At 42.0% G+C, this 19,671-nt stretch overlaps 1 protein-coding gene across 5 annotated transcripts; it reads left to right on the top strand.

Annotated features, from left to right (window-relative positions):
* Nucleotides 1-370: 370 nt before the first annotated feature.
* On the top strand, nucleotides 371-18,695 carry pfkfb4a (6-phosphofructo-2-kinase/fructose-2,6-biphosphatase 4a). 5 transcript variants are annotated; one of them, XM_085353057.1, is made up of 14 exons: nucleotides 371-523; nucleotides 7,816-7,932; nucleotides 8,066-8,162; nucleotides 8,255-8,321; nucleotides 8,423-8,497; nucleotides 8,574-8,630; nucleotides 8,711-8,832; nucleotides 8,942-9,149; nucleotides 9,265-9,411; nucleotides 9,501-9,605; nucleotides 10,196-10,325; nucleotides 14,313-14,375; nucleotides 14,472-14,536; nucleotides 17,687-18,695. In XM_085353057.1, exons 1-14 carry the CDS (start codon nucleotides 469-471, stop codon nucleotides 17,744-17,746), a joined length of 1,368 nt encoding a protein of 455 aa, XP_085209183.1. In that variant the 5' UTR covers nucleotides 371-468; the 3' UTR covers nucleotides 17,747-18,695. The 5 variants fall into 5 exon arrangements, with proteins under 5 accessions (XP_085209183.1, XP_085209184.1, XP_085209180.1 ...); XM_085353058.1 differs by lacking the exon at nucleotides 17,687-18,695 and adding an exon at nucleotides 16,133-16,918; XM_085353056.1 differs by lacking the exons at nucleotides 371-523; nucleotides 17,687-18,695 and adding exons at nucleotides 6,221-6,854; nucleotides 16,133-16,918.
* Nucleotides 18,696-19,671: the final 976 nt, after the last annotated feature.

The raw sequence follows: 19,671 nt of genomic DNA, 5'->3' as shown, positions 1-19,671 counted from the left end.
GACTGGCTTTAAACCATGATCCCACTGAAGACCTGCAAACAAAACCAACGTACTGCGCGTTTATGGATATTTCCCAAACCGGTTCATGATATATATAGGTTTGAGTTTATGCTGTGCAGGTATTTTTGTTTTGTTTTGTGTTGTTTGTTTTTGAATGAAATATCACATCCCTGTCAAAGTTGGCTGCCAATCCAGTCCTTCTTCTTTTGCTCTGCCTGTAAGGGTTGGGCTGGTAAAGACGTTCCGGACAGTCTAAACGTGGGTGGGGTGTAGGAGGGTCATAAGGCAGGTAGGCCGCTCTTTCATTATACCCATTTTTGTCGAAAGCCGTCCTCCTGACTCCAGGTTCCCGCATACGTACGCGCGCGCGCGCACATCGGGGGTGTGTACAGTGAGCATCAGTGGCGCTGGCTGCTGTTGGACGCACGTACACACCGCCAGGCACTGCGCTCCATCAGACGGACGCTCATGATGAGAGGCTGCTCCAGCAGGTCCAAGCTCTCGCAGAACCAGGACAGAGCGGGTAAGAGGCGTCGATTTCCACGCTCCTCGGATCCGTTCGTTCAGCACTTTGAATTGTTCTCCTTTAACAGACAGACAGCGTAGGACGGCGAGGGGCAGCCCTTAAAGACGTAAACAAGAGTCGATGCCTGTTGGTGTGCTGGCGCTTTCACCTTTACCCTACATAACGGCAGCTGGCGACAGTCTCTGGGTTTTTCTCTTAAATAGTTGGCAGACTTATTTGGAACAGCAGCAGCTTCACAGCTACTGCCGGGCGGGTGTTTTAGAGCTGCTGCTAGAATAAAATAGATTTTAAAAAAATAACAAAACGACAATGTTAAGATTTGGGCGCGTGCGTGCGACACATCTTCCAGGTTATTGGTGTGTGCCATCATCGGGCTGTGATTGCTGTCATGGTCCTACACTGATTCCTGTGGTGCTGCTGGAGAGGCTGATGGTTTGCGTTTTATGGCTGTTTGTTGTGACTGATCAGATGCCGCTGCGATGTAACCGCAGCCTGTCGCTCGTGTCTGCTTCATCCTCGATCGTAATAAGCTTCGGGCTCCCTCACACTCCCTGTACGGCCAATGCCGACTTTACTACCAAGTGTAATGTTAATGTCCACTACTATGTTAGGAAATGACTTGTCCAGTATGTTACAGGCTACAGGCGGTTAGCTGCAATCAGAGCCTGACAGCTGCTGGGAGGAGGAGGAGGAGCCCGGCTCAGCTCCGTTTCCTGTTCATGTTCTCCAGTGGAGCTTTTTAAGACGACACTGAAAAATGTGCGAGAACCTCCTGCCAAGCAGGAGTGTCAGTGGAGGATTGTCAGTGGCTGATTTCTCATAGGCCGTGTACAACTTTATGCAAATATCCTTCATCTGATGTTCTCTAGCTGACTTTTACGCAGTTTTGCGGTTTCTGTCAAAACTTTTTGCACTGCAGCATGTTTATTTGACAGATGAAAATATAAAAATAAACCACGAGTTACTGTGCCATTTCTTCGTGGACCTGATGAACCTGACATATATTATAGTCTACTAGCAGACAGGGAATTTGAGCGTGTAGGGCCTATTTAATTAGAAAACCTCCATCAGAGCATATTTAGGTCAAGGGCCCTGTTGCTACCCCATCACGATCGACTCTGTGCTCCAAAATAGTATAACTATAACGAGAGGTGGGTAGGGTAGCCAAAAAAAATTGTACTCAAGTAATAGTAGCAGCACTACCTCAACATAGTTTTACTCAAGTAAAAGTAAAAGTAGCCGTTCAAGAAATTACTCGAGTAACAGTAAAAAAGAATTTAGTTTAAAAGAAATGCTACTTTAGTACTGTGTAACTGATCATAACATCTGATTTAATGTTTAAAAATGAGATAATCAAACAGACACAAATATAAAGTTTAGTGCAAATGTTGGTATTTGAAAGACTGAAAATCAAAAAACAACAACGACTTGACATAAACTGTAGGTTTGTGTCAGTGTCTCATGCATTTTTGATTAAAATGTGTTTATTATTCATGCAGTGAAGTTACACTGAGTAGAGTAGCGAGAAATGTTTCTCAAGTAAGAGTAGCAAAGCTTCATAATAATATTACTCAAGTAAAATTAAAAAGCACAGTGCAGTAAAGCTACTCCTAAAAGAATTTTTTCCCAAAGTACTCAGGTATATTTAAAAGAGTAAATGTAATTAGTGACTACCCACCTCTGATTATAACACATAAGAGTGTAAAGAGCTTTGAAAAACATATTAGGTACACCAGTGCAGTGATGTAAACTTTTTATACAGGTCTGATCAGGTCTGCATACGTTCTGCCTTTGTGAAGCTTTCTGTGTTTAGTTTTTATGTTTAGTGCCTGTGTGGTGTGCTAAGTTCTGTGTCCACTGCAGGGGTTTTGCACTCCCCCAACTGCTTTACTCTGTTCACCTGAGATGAAGAGCACATGACCTAACATATTATTGTGCATATATGACAAAATTGGACTTGCAAAAATGAGTCACCAGTGAGATGTGTTTTCAGGCTGGTGAGTTTGATTCCAGTAGCAAAGTTTAATATACTCATAGAGTGCAGACTTACAGATGAGGACAGATGGAGTGCAATACTGCCATCTCATGGACATTGTCAGGGAGTGGAGTGAAGTGTGTGAGCATGTGGGGAAAAAAGTTGTTTGCCATATAAAATGTGAAAGAAAAGCAGATATTTTTCACTTTACGTTTGATGTAGTGCAAAAACTATGGTTGAGTCAAGTTTCTAAGTAAGCCTCAGATTGGGACAGTGAACATAACAGCAGAACCCTGAAACAGAAATAGACATTATTAATGTTGCCTGTAACTATCTACACACTTTTTTCTGGTCTTTTTGGACAGGTCTGTTTGTGAGTATGAAAGTAGAATAAGTGGACTCTGACTATGACTAATGAGTCGAAACTCAAAGCAGTGCTGTGGTGTATAATCCCACATAATACACAGTGTCATCTTGTTGCTCCACACTTTCAAGAGTCAGGAGGAGTCAGGAGCAGCAACTAGTCATGGCTATCTCTTGGCCATGACCAGGCTAGTTGCTGCTTCAGGACTATTTACTGTTATTTTATTACATTTTACAGACACATACATTTGAATCTGGAAACACCAAACCCCTGTACTCAATTAAAACGAAAACGTCTTTCCTAAAGACACACACAAAGTGTTTTTCCTGCTGACTAGACTTCTGTGAATCAGGTCAAAGGTTAAAGGTGGAAAGAACTATGCTGAAAATGTGGTTGCCAGGTTGGACAGTGATGAGAGGAATGGATAAAAGTGAAAGCACCTATTTGGCTACAAAGGGCTATTGAGGTCCATTTAAAGTAGAACTTTTAGGTTTTCATTAGTGAGTTTATGTAGAAGTTCAAAACCTTAAAAGAAGAAGAAGAAGAAAGAAAGGAAGACAGCATGACTTTTACATACCTGATGTCTAGGAAATGTGTTGTTTATCAGTACTCCGCTGAGTGCATTTGAAATACAAACATGATATGGTTTTATGTGATAACACATATTGTTGAGTCTCCTAATCATCATACATACGTTTTTTCTTATGTTTGTTTTAAGCATTATACATTGGTTTATGACCTTTCAGCTAAAAGTAAGCATTTGTAATTAGTCTTTTCAGCATTAATTGCTTATAAAATGGGTTCTGACCTTCATCTAAATCTCATTTATAAACCCAACTAGAGTAAATAAACAACACGTGATCACTTGACCTTTATGAACGCACTCACCATGTAACCCGGACCTCTGGGGTATGACTTTTCCAAAAGCTACCTTCAAGCATTCCAGTTAAGGATGTAAACCTGGAAATGTGAGTTAGGCTGCTCTCCATTTAAATACAAGCAAACAAAATTTGTGCTGACAAGGTCTGCTCTTCTCAAGAAATACTAGTTGTGTAAAGCATGCTTCTGTTGTGATAGCTTTTACAGGATCTTTGTCAAATTGTTATTAAGCTTTTCTAAAGACCTGGGCATTGATTAGTCCACAATAAGGCAAACTATACAACTAGAGAAAATTCAAGACTGGTGATCCACTCATTTTTTTTTCTTCCGTCTGTCCCGTTTGGTTCTTTTGCATCAGAATTATTGTCTAAAGGCAAAGAAAGATGCCCAGTAGATTTACTTTACCAAATGGACCATCCCGGCCTTGCCGTATTGGTCTATTTGATTCACCTTTGCTTTTATTGTTTATTTTATTTTATTTTCACTTGCTACACACGGGACAGACATGACTGAGGGAAAGAAAAGGGAGAAAGAAAGAGAGGTAGGGAAAGAAAAACAGCGGGGAAGAGGAACGGTGATAAAGGGCAAAAAAAACCCCAACAAAACAAAAAGACAAAAAAAATACATATATCAATCACCTGGATCACCTGTTGAGAAAGAAAAAAGAGAAAACAAGCAAAAAAAAGAGAGCAACATAATAAACAACATCATCGCGATGATCTATGTGAATATAACAGTAAATACTAAGTATTGAATATTATTGTGCAGCACGTAGGATCGATAGCTGGTGATCCACTCTTGAGGAGTGAGTGTCCTGCAAAGTTTACACTGGGGGCATCGCATGTACTCCTGAAATAGGCAACAAAGTATATAGTTTAGAGAAAAGGTAGTATACAGTGTTCAATGGTAACCTTATTGTCCCCAGTGGGAAATTGATTTGCAGTATGTCCACACATGAAACAACACACAGACACACACACACACACACTCAAAACAGCCCAGAGAGAACAGCCCAAATGTTATCATCAACAAAGTCCAATGTCCAGTAGTGATGGCAACAATGCTTATGGTTTAGTGTTATTAATCATCACAATAGCAGCAGGTATAAAAGGCACTCTATGTCTCTTGGTTACTAAGGTTACTAAATCTGGTCTTATTGGTCAAAGACAAATTACCATGCCAAGCAATGATACAAAACATTAAAATACATCCAATAAAACTTTTATAAAAAAGGGTCATCATTTCAGAATCTCCTTAAAAAGTACGGTCGTTATTGGACCTTTTTCACTGTAGCATCAAAATGTGACTCAAAGGACAGAACCTTATCAAGAACAACCCCTAATTACTTAAAACTATCCACCAGTTCAGTTGCTGCACCATGTACTACTGTTGGTGCAGGATGGGGGGATGGCTTCCTGAAGTCAATTACCATGTCCTTACTTTTCAAGCTGCTGATCTTTAAGAATGACTGATCACACCAAGAAGCAGACTCATCTACAACAGGTCCAAAAGTCTAAAATCCCACCAACAAGATTAAAATCCAGTTTAAACGGGTTAAGAAGTTTATAAGCTAAGAGATGTGGCTGGATAGTATTAAAATCTGAAGAAAAGTCAATAAATAGGAGCCGAGCATGCGCTTTGGTCTCATCCAGATGGCGATATAGGAAATTTAATAAAATAAACTAACCATAGCATCATACAAGGCCTGTTACTGAAAGTATAATTATCACTTATTAATAAATGTATTAATTAATGAGTATTGGAGAAAGCATGCTATGAAAGAAACCAATGGAAACAAAGTCTAAGTTTTCCCTCCGCTGATGTTACGCACTGCTTTTGGGACATGCTGTGGACAACAAAAATGATGACAAGAAAGCTGAAGTTGTGGAGCAAGGCAGATGCCAAACTTCAGTACCAACTGTGAAGCACAGTGGTGGAAATCGTGTTTTGAAACTCCTTTGCTGTCTCTGTGCCTCTGTGCCTTGCAATTACTGAAAAAACAATGAATTCAAAACTGTATCAAAATGATTTATGGCAGAATGTCAAAGCAGCCCTTCGTTATGTAAAGCTTAGGAGAGGTTGGTTGGTACAACAGTGACCCAATGTCACTGTGAGCACTTTAAGCCAATGAGATGCTGCTGAGGACCATTATAAGAGGACCATTAGAATCAAGACCAGCCAGAAATATTTTTGAGCTTAAAACTGTTATTTAGAGGTGGGACAATGCAAATGTCAATGCTGCTATTGGTGCTGGATTGAAACTAGGGCAGTAGGATTTACACTAGTTTCTATCCTCTAGGTTCAGTATGTAGCGCACTGATTTATTTATCTATTTATTTATTTATTTTGTGGAAATGAAAAAATAGACCTCAAATACTGCACTATAAAAGTCCCTGAACCTTTTTGTGTTCACTGTCACATCCATTTTATTTCTCGCCTATAGCACAGTGAAACAACAGAAGTTGACTCAAAGCGTTTTGGAGTTTCAAAATACACGAGAAGCTGAAAGGTGTGTCATTGTGGAGAGTAAACGTCACAGTGATTTAATTGTCATCAAAGCGTGTTCATAATTTGCAAACTGATCGTGATGCATGTCATAAATCATGACACCCTGCTCCCTGTTAAATACGCTGCTTTTATAGGTTAACAATATTGATATCAGCAATACTGGCCCCGTAATTATTTGTTATGGGGTAATCGGTGTAATTATGCAACGATTGTGTTTTGTGGTTGCGCAAAACATATAAAACTTACGTTTAATCACAAAATTGTTTTGCGCCTGTGCTGTGATCATTACGTCCAACTGCCGGTTGTTGGTATCGGCAGATCGGGTCACGTGACAAGTGGCACAGAGAAAGAGAGAAAAGAACGCTCGTGCCGTCTCCATCCCGCCACACCAACGCGGATGAAGCACCGGTCGACTTCAGAGCAGCATCACGGGAAGAAGCCCCGTGTTCCTGCTGCCGCCGCGGCAACCTCCACCTCACCGCAAGACGGAATGGAGGACAAAGCAGCGACAAATCCGCGGGAGCTCACGCAAAACCCCCTGAAGAAGATTTGGATGCCGTATAAAAACGGCCTTCCTGAAAAACACATTTGTCAAAGGAAGGGTGCGTATGACGTGGCGACAACAGTTAGCTTGAATATATAACGTTTGTGGTCATATGAGTATCAATGGTTGTGCTTCACAGTTTCTCCGGAACCCTTATTTCTCTTCCGCGTGCGCGTGAGCGCGTGTGTAGAGGCTTCCAGTCCGCCGTGAATAATGAGCGCTGGGTCAGTATGCATTAATATCTGTGTGGCAGTAGCTGCCGTTACCGCGGGGAGTACAGTTCACAGAGGTCAGACGTCTCTCTGCTGCAGCAGCCATCTGGTTCGCACGCTTATGTAAGGACTCACATGATGCTCGCCGCACATGAAGGCTGCTCGTATCGAGGAGAAAGGACTGGTCCGAGGGATGACCCTCTGTGTCGACCGCCGGTTGTAAACATGAATTGTATCCCCGCAGTCATGCGGCTCATTCGCCGTGTGGCTGTGCTGCTGAGTTTTACCAGCGCGCCGCAGCACGGTCAGGGTCTCCTCACTGTGGCCTGACTCGGAGAGGATTATTGGAATGAGCGGAGTTTAAAATAATGAGCATGTGGCCAGTGGTTGGCTGCTCTCTGGCCCAGTCACCTGTGTACGCAGGGGCTCAGTGTGCTGGCTTTCTCCAGATGTCTGTTGCAGTAAAAGTGCTGTTTCACAAGACCCCCGACACATCTTGCAGCAACTGTGACCTCTGTTATACTTCTGTCTATCACTCCACGTTGTCAGGGTGGTGAGACTTTATCAAGATGAACGATATCAGCACCACGCAGGCGCACACATTCTGATAATGCCAATCTAACGTTCAAATTATATCTTTATAAATTGTGTAATATGAAAGATAGCATTTTGGAGCCAGTCTCCTAATCTATCCCCAAACCTGGTTGTTGACAGTCTTGATTGAGTAACTGTGTGTTTTTAAATTTGACTTTCGTATTGTAAGGGATCAGCTGCGGACTGAAGCTTCCTTGATCTCTTTCATTTCAGTATGTATGACCAACTGTCCCACACTCATTGTTACCGTGGGCCTACCTGCCAGAGGGAAGACCTACATCTCCAAGAAGCTGACCCGCTATCTCAACTGGATCGGAGTGCCCACCAGAGGTACATGTGCCATAGAGTTGAACAGAGTGTGTCAGATTTTAGTAAAATTATGCACAAGAGCAGAAGCACCAGTGAGAGTGTTTTGAGTGCAATTATAATAAATAGCTTTTGCCTCCATTTTTTTTCTCTTTAGAGTTTAATGTTGGACAGTACAGAAGAGAGTTTGTAAAGATCTACAAGTCCTTTGAGTTCTTCCGTCCGGACAACGAGGAGGGGTTAAAGATCAGAAGGTAAGGGTGCTTTTGGCATCATGCTACCTTAACAAGTTATTTAATCACTAATTATGTAACATTTTATGGCCGATTGTCTGTGATTTTCACAGAAAGTGTGCTTCAGCGGCATTGAACGATGTGCGGGAGTACCTCACAGAAGACGGAGGCCAGGTTGCGGTGGGTCATGTGTTAATTATCACACAGGCTGAGATATTTTCTTCAGCTCAGATACGGGGTGCAGTGCTAAAAAAGCTCATATAATGTGTGTGTTACTACAGGTGTTCGATGCAACAAACACTACCCGAGAAAGAAGGGAGACCATCCTGGAGTTTGCGGAGCAGAATGGCTTTAAGGTAACCTGGCGGGCTCAAAGTGAGGGTTCGGGTTTTGCTGGCGGTCACACTGATTCTGTCTTCTGTCTTCCTTCAGGTGTTCTTTGTGGAGTCTGTGTGTGAAGACCCAGATGTCATACAGGAGAACATAGTGGTGAGTGTCTGTGTTTGTTGGCACTGTTTTGACTCGTTAGAAGATGCAGGGCTCACTCCTCTGCTGTTGCTCTACTTTAGCAAGTGAAACTGGATAGCCCGGACTACACCAACTGCAACACAGAAGAAGCAGTGGAAGATTTCATGAAGCGGATTAAGTGCTATGAAAACTCGTACGAGACACTGGATGAGATACTGGACAGGTGAGGTGGAACCTGGTGATGGTGTGTGTGTCCCCATTGCAAAACTATGGGAGTAACCGGCTTAAAAAACACATTTTCTTATTGTATTTTATCTGTGTTCTCCCCTCAGAGATCTGTCCTACATTAAAATCATGGACGTTGGTCAGCGGTACTTGGTCAATAGAGTGTTAGACCACATCCAGAGCCGGATTGTCTACTACCTCATGAACATCCACATCACACCCCGCTCCATCTACCTGTGCCGCCACGGGGAGAGCGAGCTAAACGTCAAGGGTCGTATCGGAGGAGACTCGGGTCTGACGATTAGAGGGAAGGAGGTACAACGAAACTTTACAATCAAAGAAAAAATGTCTTCTAAACCCTTACCTGTCTTCCTCCTGACTGCATGAGCTATTGTGAAAATAAATAAAGGTTTTGTTTTTCTTTCTCCAGTTTGCTAAGAAGCTGAGCCACTTCATCCAGGAGCAAAACATTAGCGACCTCAAGGTATGGACTAGTCAGATGAAGAGAACCATCCAGACAGCCGAAGCCCTCAATGTGCCCTATGAACAGTGGAAGGTCCTGAATGAGATTGATGCTGTAGGTGGTGCTCTCTTGGCTTCTGCACATCACTGTTGACTACCTCTTTGTGCTTCTGTGTTGAAGTTGAACCCGTATGTGCATTTTAGGGTGTGTGTGAGGAGTTGATGTATGAGGAGATCCAAAGAAACTACCCTCTGGAGTTTGCACTAAGAGACCAGGACAAATATCGCTATCGCTATCCAAAAGGAGAGGTCAGTGGTTATTTTTTAACATGTGGAACATTGCTAATGCAGACAGGATTTTCCTTTGTGGGCATAATGAAGTGCTCTTTTTCTTTCTGATAACCACAAACATGATCTAATTTTATCTTAATGGCTTCTGGCAGCCTACTCTGTGCTAATGAGCTTCAGCTTCTCAGACAGTATCGGCTTAACACTAGATCACAGTAAACAAAGGCTTCAGCATCAGTGTGTGTGTGTGTGTGTGTGTGTGTGCCAGATATATTTGATCAGGTGGTTTGAGGTGCCTGCTGGTCCTTTCTCACCTTTAGTTCATTCCATTACCTCTCCATTAATCTGTAACAGGAAGATGGATATGGGCATTAGCTGGTTGCCCAGTCGGGCGGTGACATCATGCTTTCGGAAATGTCGTTAAAGCCTATGTTAGTCTACACAGCCTGTATGGATTTTCCATTTGCTCAGATGTCATCCTGTTCACCTGTGAATTAATTACTCTGCAGGATGTGTCAATGTCAAGTGGAAGTCTTATTTTACACATTCAGTTTTTTATATTGTTTTGGGGATTCGCACGATTGCCTTTTCCGTTGTTTTGTGCCACTCAGTCCTATGAGGACCTGGTGCAGCGGTTGGAGCCCGTCATCATGGAGCTGGAGCGGCAGGAGAACGTGCTGGTCATCTGTCATCAAGCTGTCCTGCGCTGCCTGTTGGCATACTTTCTGGACAAAACAGCAGGTCAGTTTTCAAACTGAAATGTCAAGAAACCTGAGAGGTGTAAGAGAAAAATAATTTTAGGAAACACATTTTAGTGTAAAACACACACAACATTTTTATTGTAGATCACGTAGATCCTGGAGCTATCTGCTCAGTTTCATTTTCACATCTATTGAAGGCAGAGTGATAGATGAATTATTGTGCATGTCCGGTCCCCGGCTGCTTCCGCAGCTTCACATGCCAGACTAACTTTTGTGCACCTCACAGACCTTCTTGGTTGGGTTAGAGTCTTTTTAACTAAGATGCTGGATGAGAGGTTTGTGCGCTGACGTGTTTTGCATAAAGCTCATTTTTCAAGTGAGCAGTTGGAGACGTACGTGGCTGACTGACCTCATTTCTGTTTTTCCTTTATTTCAATAATTCCTCCACTTCAGAATTCTTCACTGTGTCACTGTCTCACACTCACACTGTACTTGAGGGGTATTAAAAACTGCCATATTGTATTTAGCGATTAATGGGTTTTTTTCACCCCTCCAAAATAACGATCCATGATGAGTTTACTAGCAGACGCTGTTATTTTGAAAGTTACCTTGCTGTTAGCCAGATAGTTCACGATATCATTAGCAACCTCTCATGAGTGCAGCCTGTGACAGCAGTCTTTGTTGTGAGGCGGCACAAACTAAACTGCAGGTCCAAGAACATGGAGTTGGAGTCCATCTGCTAGAAAATAATAATAATAATAATGGATTGCATTTATATAGCACTTTTCGGGGCCCTCAAAGCGCTTTACAATTCCACTATTCATTCATTCTCACATTCACACACTGGTGGAGGCAGCTACAGTTGTAGCCACAGCTGTCCTGGGGCAGACTGACAGAAGCGAGGCTGCCATATCGCGCCATCGGCCCCTCTGGCAATCACCAGTAGGTGGTAGGTGAAGTGTCTTGCCCAAGGACACAACGACCGAGGCTGTCCGAGCCGGGGCTCGAACCGGCAACCTTCCGGTTACAGGACGAACTGCCAACTCTTTGAACCACGATGGCCCCAAAGAAAGCAGAGAGAACTCTTGGCTGGAAGCAGTGCTTAAACAACGGAAAAAACACAAACTTTGTCCTAAACCTCTCATGTTTATCTGTTTTCCACTTTTTCTTTGGTCATTTTAGCCTTTTTAGCCAGGGTGAAGGGAGTATCTGCCATCAAACAAGAGGACAGCCGCATGTAGCTATGATGATTGTTTGCTAGTTCACCTTACATGCATTAATGTAATAACGTGGTTAGCCTACTCAACGTGTCTTTTAGACCCCATTCCTACAAAACTGCTCAAAGAAGTCCTGCCATTAATTAATTCTTCGATCTTAAATATGATCAACCTATCTCTAATAATCGGCTATGTACCACAGGCCTTCAAGCTGGCTGTAGTTAAACCTTTACTCAAAAAGCCATCTCTAGACCCAGCAGTCTTAGCTAATTATAGGCCAATCTCCAACCTTCCTTTCATATCAAAAATCCTTGAAAGAGTAGTTGTCAAACAGCTAACAGATCATCTGCAGAGGAATGGTTTATTTGAAGAGTTTCAGTCAGGTTTCAGAGCTCATCACAGCACAGAAACAGCTTTAGTGAAGGTTACAAATGATCTTCTTATGGCCTCTGACAGTGGACTCATCTCTGTGCTTGTCCTGCTAGACCTCAGTGCAGCGTTCGATACTGTTGACCATAATATCCTATTAGAGCGATTAGAACATGCTGTAGGTATTACAGGTACTGCACTGCAGTGGTTTGTATCATATCTATCTAATAGACTCCAATTTGTGCATGTAAATGGAGAGTCCTCTTCACACACTGAGGTTAATTATGGAGTTCCACAGGGTTCAGTGCTAGGACCAATTCTGTTTACATTATACATGCTTCCCTTAGGCAGCATCATTAGAAGACATAGCATACATTTTCACTGTTATGCAGATGACACCCAGCTCTATCTGTCCATGAAGCCAGATAGCACACACCAATTAGTTAGACTGCAGGAATGTCTTAAAGACATAAAGACCTGGATGGCTGCTAACTTTCTGCTTCTTAATTCAGATAAAACTGAGGTTATTGTACTCGGCCCTGAAAATCTTAGAAATATGGTATCTAACCAGATTCTTACTCTGGATGGCATTACCTTGGCCTCCAGTAACGCGGTGAGGAACCTTGGAGTCATTTTTGACCAGGACATGTCCTTCAACGCACATATTAAACAAATATGTAAGACTGCGTTCTTCCATTTGCGCAACATCTCTAAAATTAGAAATATCCTGTCTCAGAGTGACGCTGAAAAACTAGTTCATGCATTTATTACTTCCAGGCTGGACTACTGTAATTCATTATTATCAGGATGTCCAAAAAACTCGCTGAAAAGCCTTCAACTAATCCAAAATGCTGCAGCAAGAGTCCTGACAGGGACTAGAAAGAGAGAGCATATTTCTCCTGTTTTGGCTTCCCTTCATTGGCTTCCTGTTAAATCCAGAATTGAATTCAAAATCCTGCTCCTCACATACAAGGTCTTAAATAATCAGGCCCCATCTTATCTTAATGGCCTTGTAGCACCATATCACCCTATTAGAGCACTTCGCTCTCGCTCTGCAGGCCTACTTGTTGTTCCTAGAGTATTTAAAAGTAGAATGGGAGGGAGAGCCTTCAGTTTTCAGGCCCCTCTTCTGTGGAACCAGCTTCCAGTTTGGATTCGGGAGACAGACACTATCTCTACTTTCAAGATTAGGCTTAAAACTTTCCTTTTTGCTAAAGCATATAGTTAGGGCTGGACCAGGTGATCCTGAATCCTCCCTTAGTTATGCTGCAATAGACTTAGGCTGCCGGGGGATTCCCATGATGCATTGAGTTTTTCCTTTCCAGTCACCTTTCTCACTCACTATGTATTAATAGACCTCTCTGCATTGAATCATATCTGTTATTAACCTCTGTCTCTCTTCCACAGCATGTCTTTTATCCTGTCTTCCTTCTCTCACCCCAACCGGTCGCAGCAGATGGCCGCCCCTCCCTGAGCCTGGTTCTGCCGGAGGTTTCTTCCTGTTAAAAGGGAGTTTTTCCTTCCCACTGTCGCCAAAGTGCTTGCTCATAGGGGGTCATATGATTGTTGGGTTTTTCTCTGTATCTATGAAGCGCCTTGAGGCGACTTTTGTTGTGATTTGGCGCTATATAAATAAAATTGAATTGAATTGAATTGAAACGTAAATTAGCTACTCACGCAGAGAAGAACGGCTGCTGCCACCATCATCCGTCATCATTTCTGCTACACTGGCAGGGCTAGGGGCCAGGACTCTCCTCTTCGTGTTTTTGGGGGATGTTGCATAACAGGCAACCCACCCGCAGTAGATGCGCTCGGTGTGAGGTCTCGCAGCAAGCTATCAAATACGGCGCATTTCTGGGCTTTTTAAAAAAACGCTATGCGTCGCCAGGTGTTTCATCGGATTTGAGGTGTTACCTCCTTTGACAGTATCACAGTATCAGCTTAAAGCACTTGTTGCAGGCTGCTGAGTTTGCATATTTTGCTATGAAGTACAGCCAGACTTTTGACCGCTTCGCCTTGGACATTTTTAATCTGTAGCTCTGCTCTAACAGAACGTACGTACCTGGACCCGCCTACTATCCTCGGAAACGTAAAATGATTGGCTAGAATCTAAAGTGTATCACAGCTCAGGAAAAAAAAGCACCGAAATGTGCGCTGCTTTTCGGTCTGGTTACTACCGTTTATGTCAGAACCGGTGCCATCATGGCACCGGACACCGGTACCCATCCCTATTTGGACCCATTCTTTATTCATCACAAAATACTTGTTTACTACCTGATGAATCATATCTTTTATTAATTCATTTTAAAAAGTGCGCATGTGACTCCTTTAGCATGCACATGCACGAGTACCTGCTCCCACTATGAAAAGAATGTAAATATGTGAAAAGCACTGTGTGTACTTATACGGTGGTGCTCTAATGAACTCATCTTTCCATACAGAGGAGCTTCCATATCTGAAGTGCCCACTACACACGGTGCTGAAGCTGACACCGGTGGCCTACGGTAGGTCCGCTGTCGTGCCAATGTGCAATGTACAAACTGAATATACATCTGCTGCCACATAAACTAATCAAACAAACCTTCTTTCTGCACGCTTAGGCTGTAAAGTGGAGTCCATCAGCCTAAACGTGGATGCAGTGAACACGCACAGAGAGAGGCCAGCGGTGGGTAGCATGACACACACACGCACACATTAAACAGACACATACAGCAGAGCCTGCTTTCTCACAGGTAAGGTCGCTCACTGTGGTGCTCCTTTCTGATTTCCATGCTTTCGTAATCGATGCAGAGCTGGCTCGTTTGGCAGATCCTGTGTTGGTTACAGACAGTGTTGGTCAAGTTATGAAAAAAGTAATCAGTAACTAATTACTCATTACTTCCCCAAAAAAGTAATCCCGTTACTTTACTGATTACTTATTCTCAACGGTAATTAATTACTTAGTTACTTTTTAAAAACACGATTTACAACCTGAATAGCTGATAAAGCGATATATCTTTCAGCCCAATTCTACTTTTTCTGCATAATCCATCATACAAAATGTAATCAAATGGAAAAGTCTCTTTATAAAACTTGTTTTATTAGTTTTAATCTTTTAACTTTATGCATCAAGCAAAAATTAAATTATCTGCACCATTCTCTGACTTGAAGAAATTAGTTTAACATTTAAACCTATTTTCTACACATTCCAGCACATAAAATAAAATATTTTTTGTGTTTACACTCACTCTTTCAAATAGATGCAAGTAAAACACAGCAGAAAACAAATAAAATCAAAGACTAGCAGTCCTGTTGCTCTATTTTCACCTGTATAGCAGGAGTGGCATAGGCGGAGGTTTACCCTGGTGCAGGTGTGCCGCAGCGGTCAGTTGAAGAATCCGCGAGTTTCTCTGTGAATTTCCCATTACATCGTACTCGGTGCTTGTTTAGGGTTTTTTTTTTTTTTTTTTTTTTGCTGTAAAAAGAAGTTTTCTTCCCACGTACCACGGACACTAATGTTTTTGTCACTTTTTATGGAATCAAACTCAAAGTAAATGGTAAATGGTCAGTACTTCCACGCTTTAAACACTGCACGCTCATACTCTCTCCCGCACTCGATATATGATCCATTGTTGATCTGCACACAGCTGTTGCCACGAACGTCATACTCGCTTACGTCATTGTCATGAGACATTCTCGCAAAAAAATCACGGTTTTAGTAACGCAGCGTGCTTGCGGGAAAGTAACGGTAATCTAATTACCGTTTTTGCAATAGTAATCCCTTTACTCGTTACTTGAAAAAAGTAATCAGATTATGCGTTACTGCCCACCTCTGGTTACAGATTAATGAAACACTGACTAACTGCTCTTCACATTCTCCCTCATTTCCTTTAGATAAATAGTCCTCCAAGTGGACCATTTTAACTGTTTTATTATTATTATTTTTTCTAACAGGAGTTGATACTGAACAGCGATGAATTCTGCATAACAAATACTACAACAGTGAATGTTTTATGCTCTGCGTGTGTTTTATGGTTGAGCACTTACATTATTTTATTTTTTAACTTTTGAACTAGATTGGCAAAACCATAAATATGTGCATACAGTGGTTTTCATTTCTTCTTGATGCTGTCACACAAGTGGAAAAACAGATAAATCCTTGAAACCTTAAACGTGATGCATTATTCCAAGTCGTTGACATGGTGTGTGCCCAGTGGATTTCATGTCTCCCTTGTGTTTTGATCCCTCCTCCTTTTTGTCTGTTTTTTTTTTTATCAAACAGAACGTAGACGTGTCGCGGATGTCAGAGGAAGCTTTGCTAACAGTGCCATCTCACCAGTGAGGCAGTACCCTCCCCTCCCAACACCCCCAACCCTCCCCCCTCCTTTAGTCCTTCATTACCCACACAGAACCCTTCAGATGCACAGTGTACCTTCAGGGAAAAAAAATCCCTGACTGAGTCTCTTTCCACTCTTCATGTCTTCTGTTCTTCCTTCTCTTGTAATAATAAGATGTGATGATGGTGGTAATCGACTGGAATCCAGTTTGTAATTTTTCATTTATTAATCCTGTCACGGACCTTGTGACAAGCTCATTCTCCTATTTTTGGAGAATGAATAAAAAAGCAAAACAATCAAATGAAGGTGTTTTTGAGCTGATGCTGTACTCCCGACTGTGAAACAGTGACACTCCAGCACCTTCTGAAGTGCAGTCAGTGAATACGTTGTTTATTTGATTCTGTCTGTTGAACTGATTTTTAACCACATTAACTTTTAACGGTGTGCCATCACTTTATATGTTTGTAGATAGCAGTCAGGAAACTCTTAAGGTTAGCGCTTTGTGACGTAGCCAAGTGGTGCAGTTTCTCTATATTTGCACATAAACTCTTGCACATAAGCTCCTGTTTAATTTGTTAAGATGTCCTAACACTGTCTAATGAAAATGCTGGAAATATGAAATTACACTTTTCTTGTGAAACAATGTGAAGACTCTCACAGTGTTTTTCACGTTACTGATCAGAACTAAGAGGAAGCTATTTCTGTTGACTGTTTTTAAATAAACTACACTTCCATATCATGTATCTTTATCACACTCTTTTTGTGCTTCATTTTAGAAAGCATGGCATGAATCTGCTTCACTGTTTGATATTAATGAATTGTTAAAGACTTAAAATGACTTGGGTGTTTCTTACTGATATCAGAGGGAGATCAAACAAACGCTGGAATTTCCTTCGTATCTTCTTCTGTGTACACATGAAACGTTCAGTGCAGTGCAAACCAGGAGACTGAGATTTCTCCTGGTCATTCATATGCAAAGACTCCACTGGGGTGAATAGCAAACAGCTAAACAAAACGCTCACTGTGCCAGTCACAGATTTCTGTCTGCACTGACTTAACAAGGCTCTCTGATTAAAATTAAACAAAATAAGAGGAAATTTTAAAAAATCACATTTAAAGTAAAGAAAAAGTAGTAACAAGCATTTTAGGTTAGTCTCAGGTGCTGCTGTGAGGTTTAGAGAAACATGTAGTTACCAACTTCCAGACACCAATTACTTGGCAGTCTGCTCACGCCAGTGACTGTCATGGTGATGGGGCTCTCCAGATGGTGCCTTGGGCAAAAGAAATGCAAAAAGTCGTAGATGGAAAACTGATGGAAGAAGTTGCAGCAGCAGCAGACAAAAGCATTAACATCCACTGACAGAGAGAAAAAAAGGCTTTCTTGTTTTTTTTCACCCCAGTAAAAGAAGAGTCCTTGTTTTGGTGACTTGTGATAAAAGTGGGCTTGTGTTGATGTATATTCACTCAGGACACTGACGCTGCTGCATTCCTTCTTCCAGAACGTGAACGTCCAACGTACGGCTGAAGACGCCTTGCAGACCGTCCCTCCTCATCTCTGATACCTCTGCTGGCTGGAACCCGGTGATGCTGAAAGCTGGACCTTTCCCCTTCCTCCTTTTTCTTCCTTTTTTTTCCACCTTTCCAAATGTGCACAACCTCCTCACACTGGTGACCAGCAGGTTAATGTGTCTCCTTCTTCCTCCTCCACCAGCGCCATACACACGCACACATTTCTCTGTTACCCCTTGTTTAAGCATATTTTTTTGAGGAACTTGCGAGTGTCCGGGCCTCAGTGTTCAGCGGGCCCTCGGCATCGCTGTTCCAAATTATTTATGAATCAAAGTATTGTCTTGCACAGCAGGGAGTTAAACGCTTGACTCACACAGCAGATTCCTGTCTGCCTGTTACTGTACTCCGTGTGGTTTCATTGTGTTGATTTTGCGCAGCAGTAGCACTAACACTGAAAGTTACTGTTTTGTGTCTTGAAGTATTAACCCTGTGATATTTTTTTTTTCCCGCTCCATGTTTTTGATATGCAACTGTAACGTGCAGTCATTATCGGATGTGAAGCTGTATTCAGTGATAATGTGCACTTTGTAGGCTGCAAACCTACTCGGACAACAGCTTACTATTTTTAAAGTGCTGATTCAGTAATAGATTAAAGGACTGGGTCGTTCATTTTTAATGGTAAACAAGTAGCCATTTCATTTTGTAGGGCTGGCTGGTGTAATAGCTTTCCTTAGCTATGTGGTGTACTGTATCTGCTTGTACAGTGTCAGCTGAAACTGATGTTTTATGTAAATGATGATTCCACACACGACGGGCCTTCAGTGAAATACACTCACATGCTTTCACTCATTTCTGTGGAGAACACATCAGAGCATTAAACATGCAAAACAGAAACAAAGAACACAATATTAGCTTGAAGTTGGTGTTGTGGGTTAAGATTTTAAAAAAAATGTACATCCCAACTACACAATAATAAAGATGTTATTTTTTTAAGCCAACCACTCCAATCTGTCTTCTCACTTGAGATTTTTGTGACTGCATACCTTGTGATGGGTTTCTTTATGAGGGTTTTGTGCAGTACTGTTCGTGTTGTGGTTATTTCTTGATAATGGGATTATTTGTGGGCGGCGCGGTGGTTAGCACTGTTGCCTCACAGCAAGAAGGTCCTAAGGTTGACTCCATCATCTGGACGGGGCCTTTCTGTGTGGCCAACATGCTGTGCAGTGTGTGCTTAAAAATTTTAAGGAAACTGATTTTCAACTGGACTGAAAATCAGTGGCAACAGGTCTCCAGGAGTGAGGGAGCCAAATCAAAAACGTCAAATCGTCAATATGTACGGAGGTGTTTAGGAGAGAGGTCCAACAGTGAGTGCCTACAGCCATCTGTAAAACACTGTGGAGGGGCTGTCATGGTGTAGGGTTGCATTTCAGCCAGTGGTTTTAGAGATCTTGTTAAAATTGATGGGATTTTAAACAGATTAATCAGATTTTGATCAACCAGGAAATACCATCTGAAGATAATCTGATTATCAACATTGAGCAGTGTGGGATCATCTTTGATGTCCTTCAAGAAGCCTGCAGAACTATTTCTGAAGACTCATTTAAAAAATGACAAGAGAGCTTACCTAAAAGACATCAGGCTGTGATTAAGAATAACGGTGATCAAATCAAATGTTGACTTACAAGCTGTTCTGCCTTTAAAAAAGTATTTCTATGTGCGTTTATACCTTCCAATCAATTGCTGCATTTCCTACTTTCTTAGCAAAATATAAATATGGGGTGATTTAACACTTATGCACAGTACTGTACAGTCAAATGCATGAACCATGGTATCACAATGGAAACTTAGGAAGTTGCAAAGCTATCTTGCCATTATTGTAAAGTTAATTTGGCTGCGTCCTCTTCGAGCCAGGACAGAAACACAAATCTCTTCCTCCCTGCGTGTGACGGCAGTATCAGCCTCCACGAGTCACAAC

The sequence above is a fragment of the Diplotaxodon limnothrissa genome, linkage group LG5, assembly GCF_057381915.1.
Source record: "Diplotaxodon limnothrissa isolate DT_005_m linkage group LG5, D_limnothrissa_male_GT1.1, whole genome shotgun sequence".
NCBI classification, from domain to species: domain Eukaryota; kingdom Metazoa; phylum Chordata; class Actinopteri; order Cichliformes; family Cichlidae; genus Diplotaxodon; species Diplotaxodon limnothrissa.
Note: the sequence above shows the minus strand (reverse complement) of the source record. Positions and strands in the feature narration are given on the sequence as shown.

Excerpts from the sequence above, each read along its gene's own strand:
- pfkfb4a (XM_085353054.1), top strand. The coding sequence starts at position 6,650 with ATGAAGCACCGGTCGACTTCAGAGCAGCATCACGGGAAGAAGCCCCGT. Across the intron at positions 6,855-7,815 it reads ACACATTTGTCAAAGGAAGG|TATGTATGACCAACTGTCCC; the intron begins GTGCGTATGACG and ends CTTTCATTTCAG. Across the intron at positions 8,498-8,573 it reads CGGAGCAGAATGGCTTTAAG|GTGTTCTTTGTGGAGTCTGT; the intron begins GTAACCTGGCGG and ends GTCTTCCTTCAG.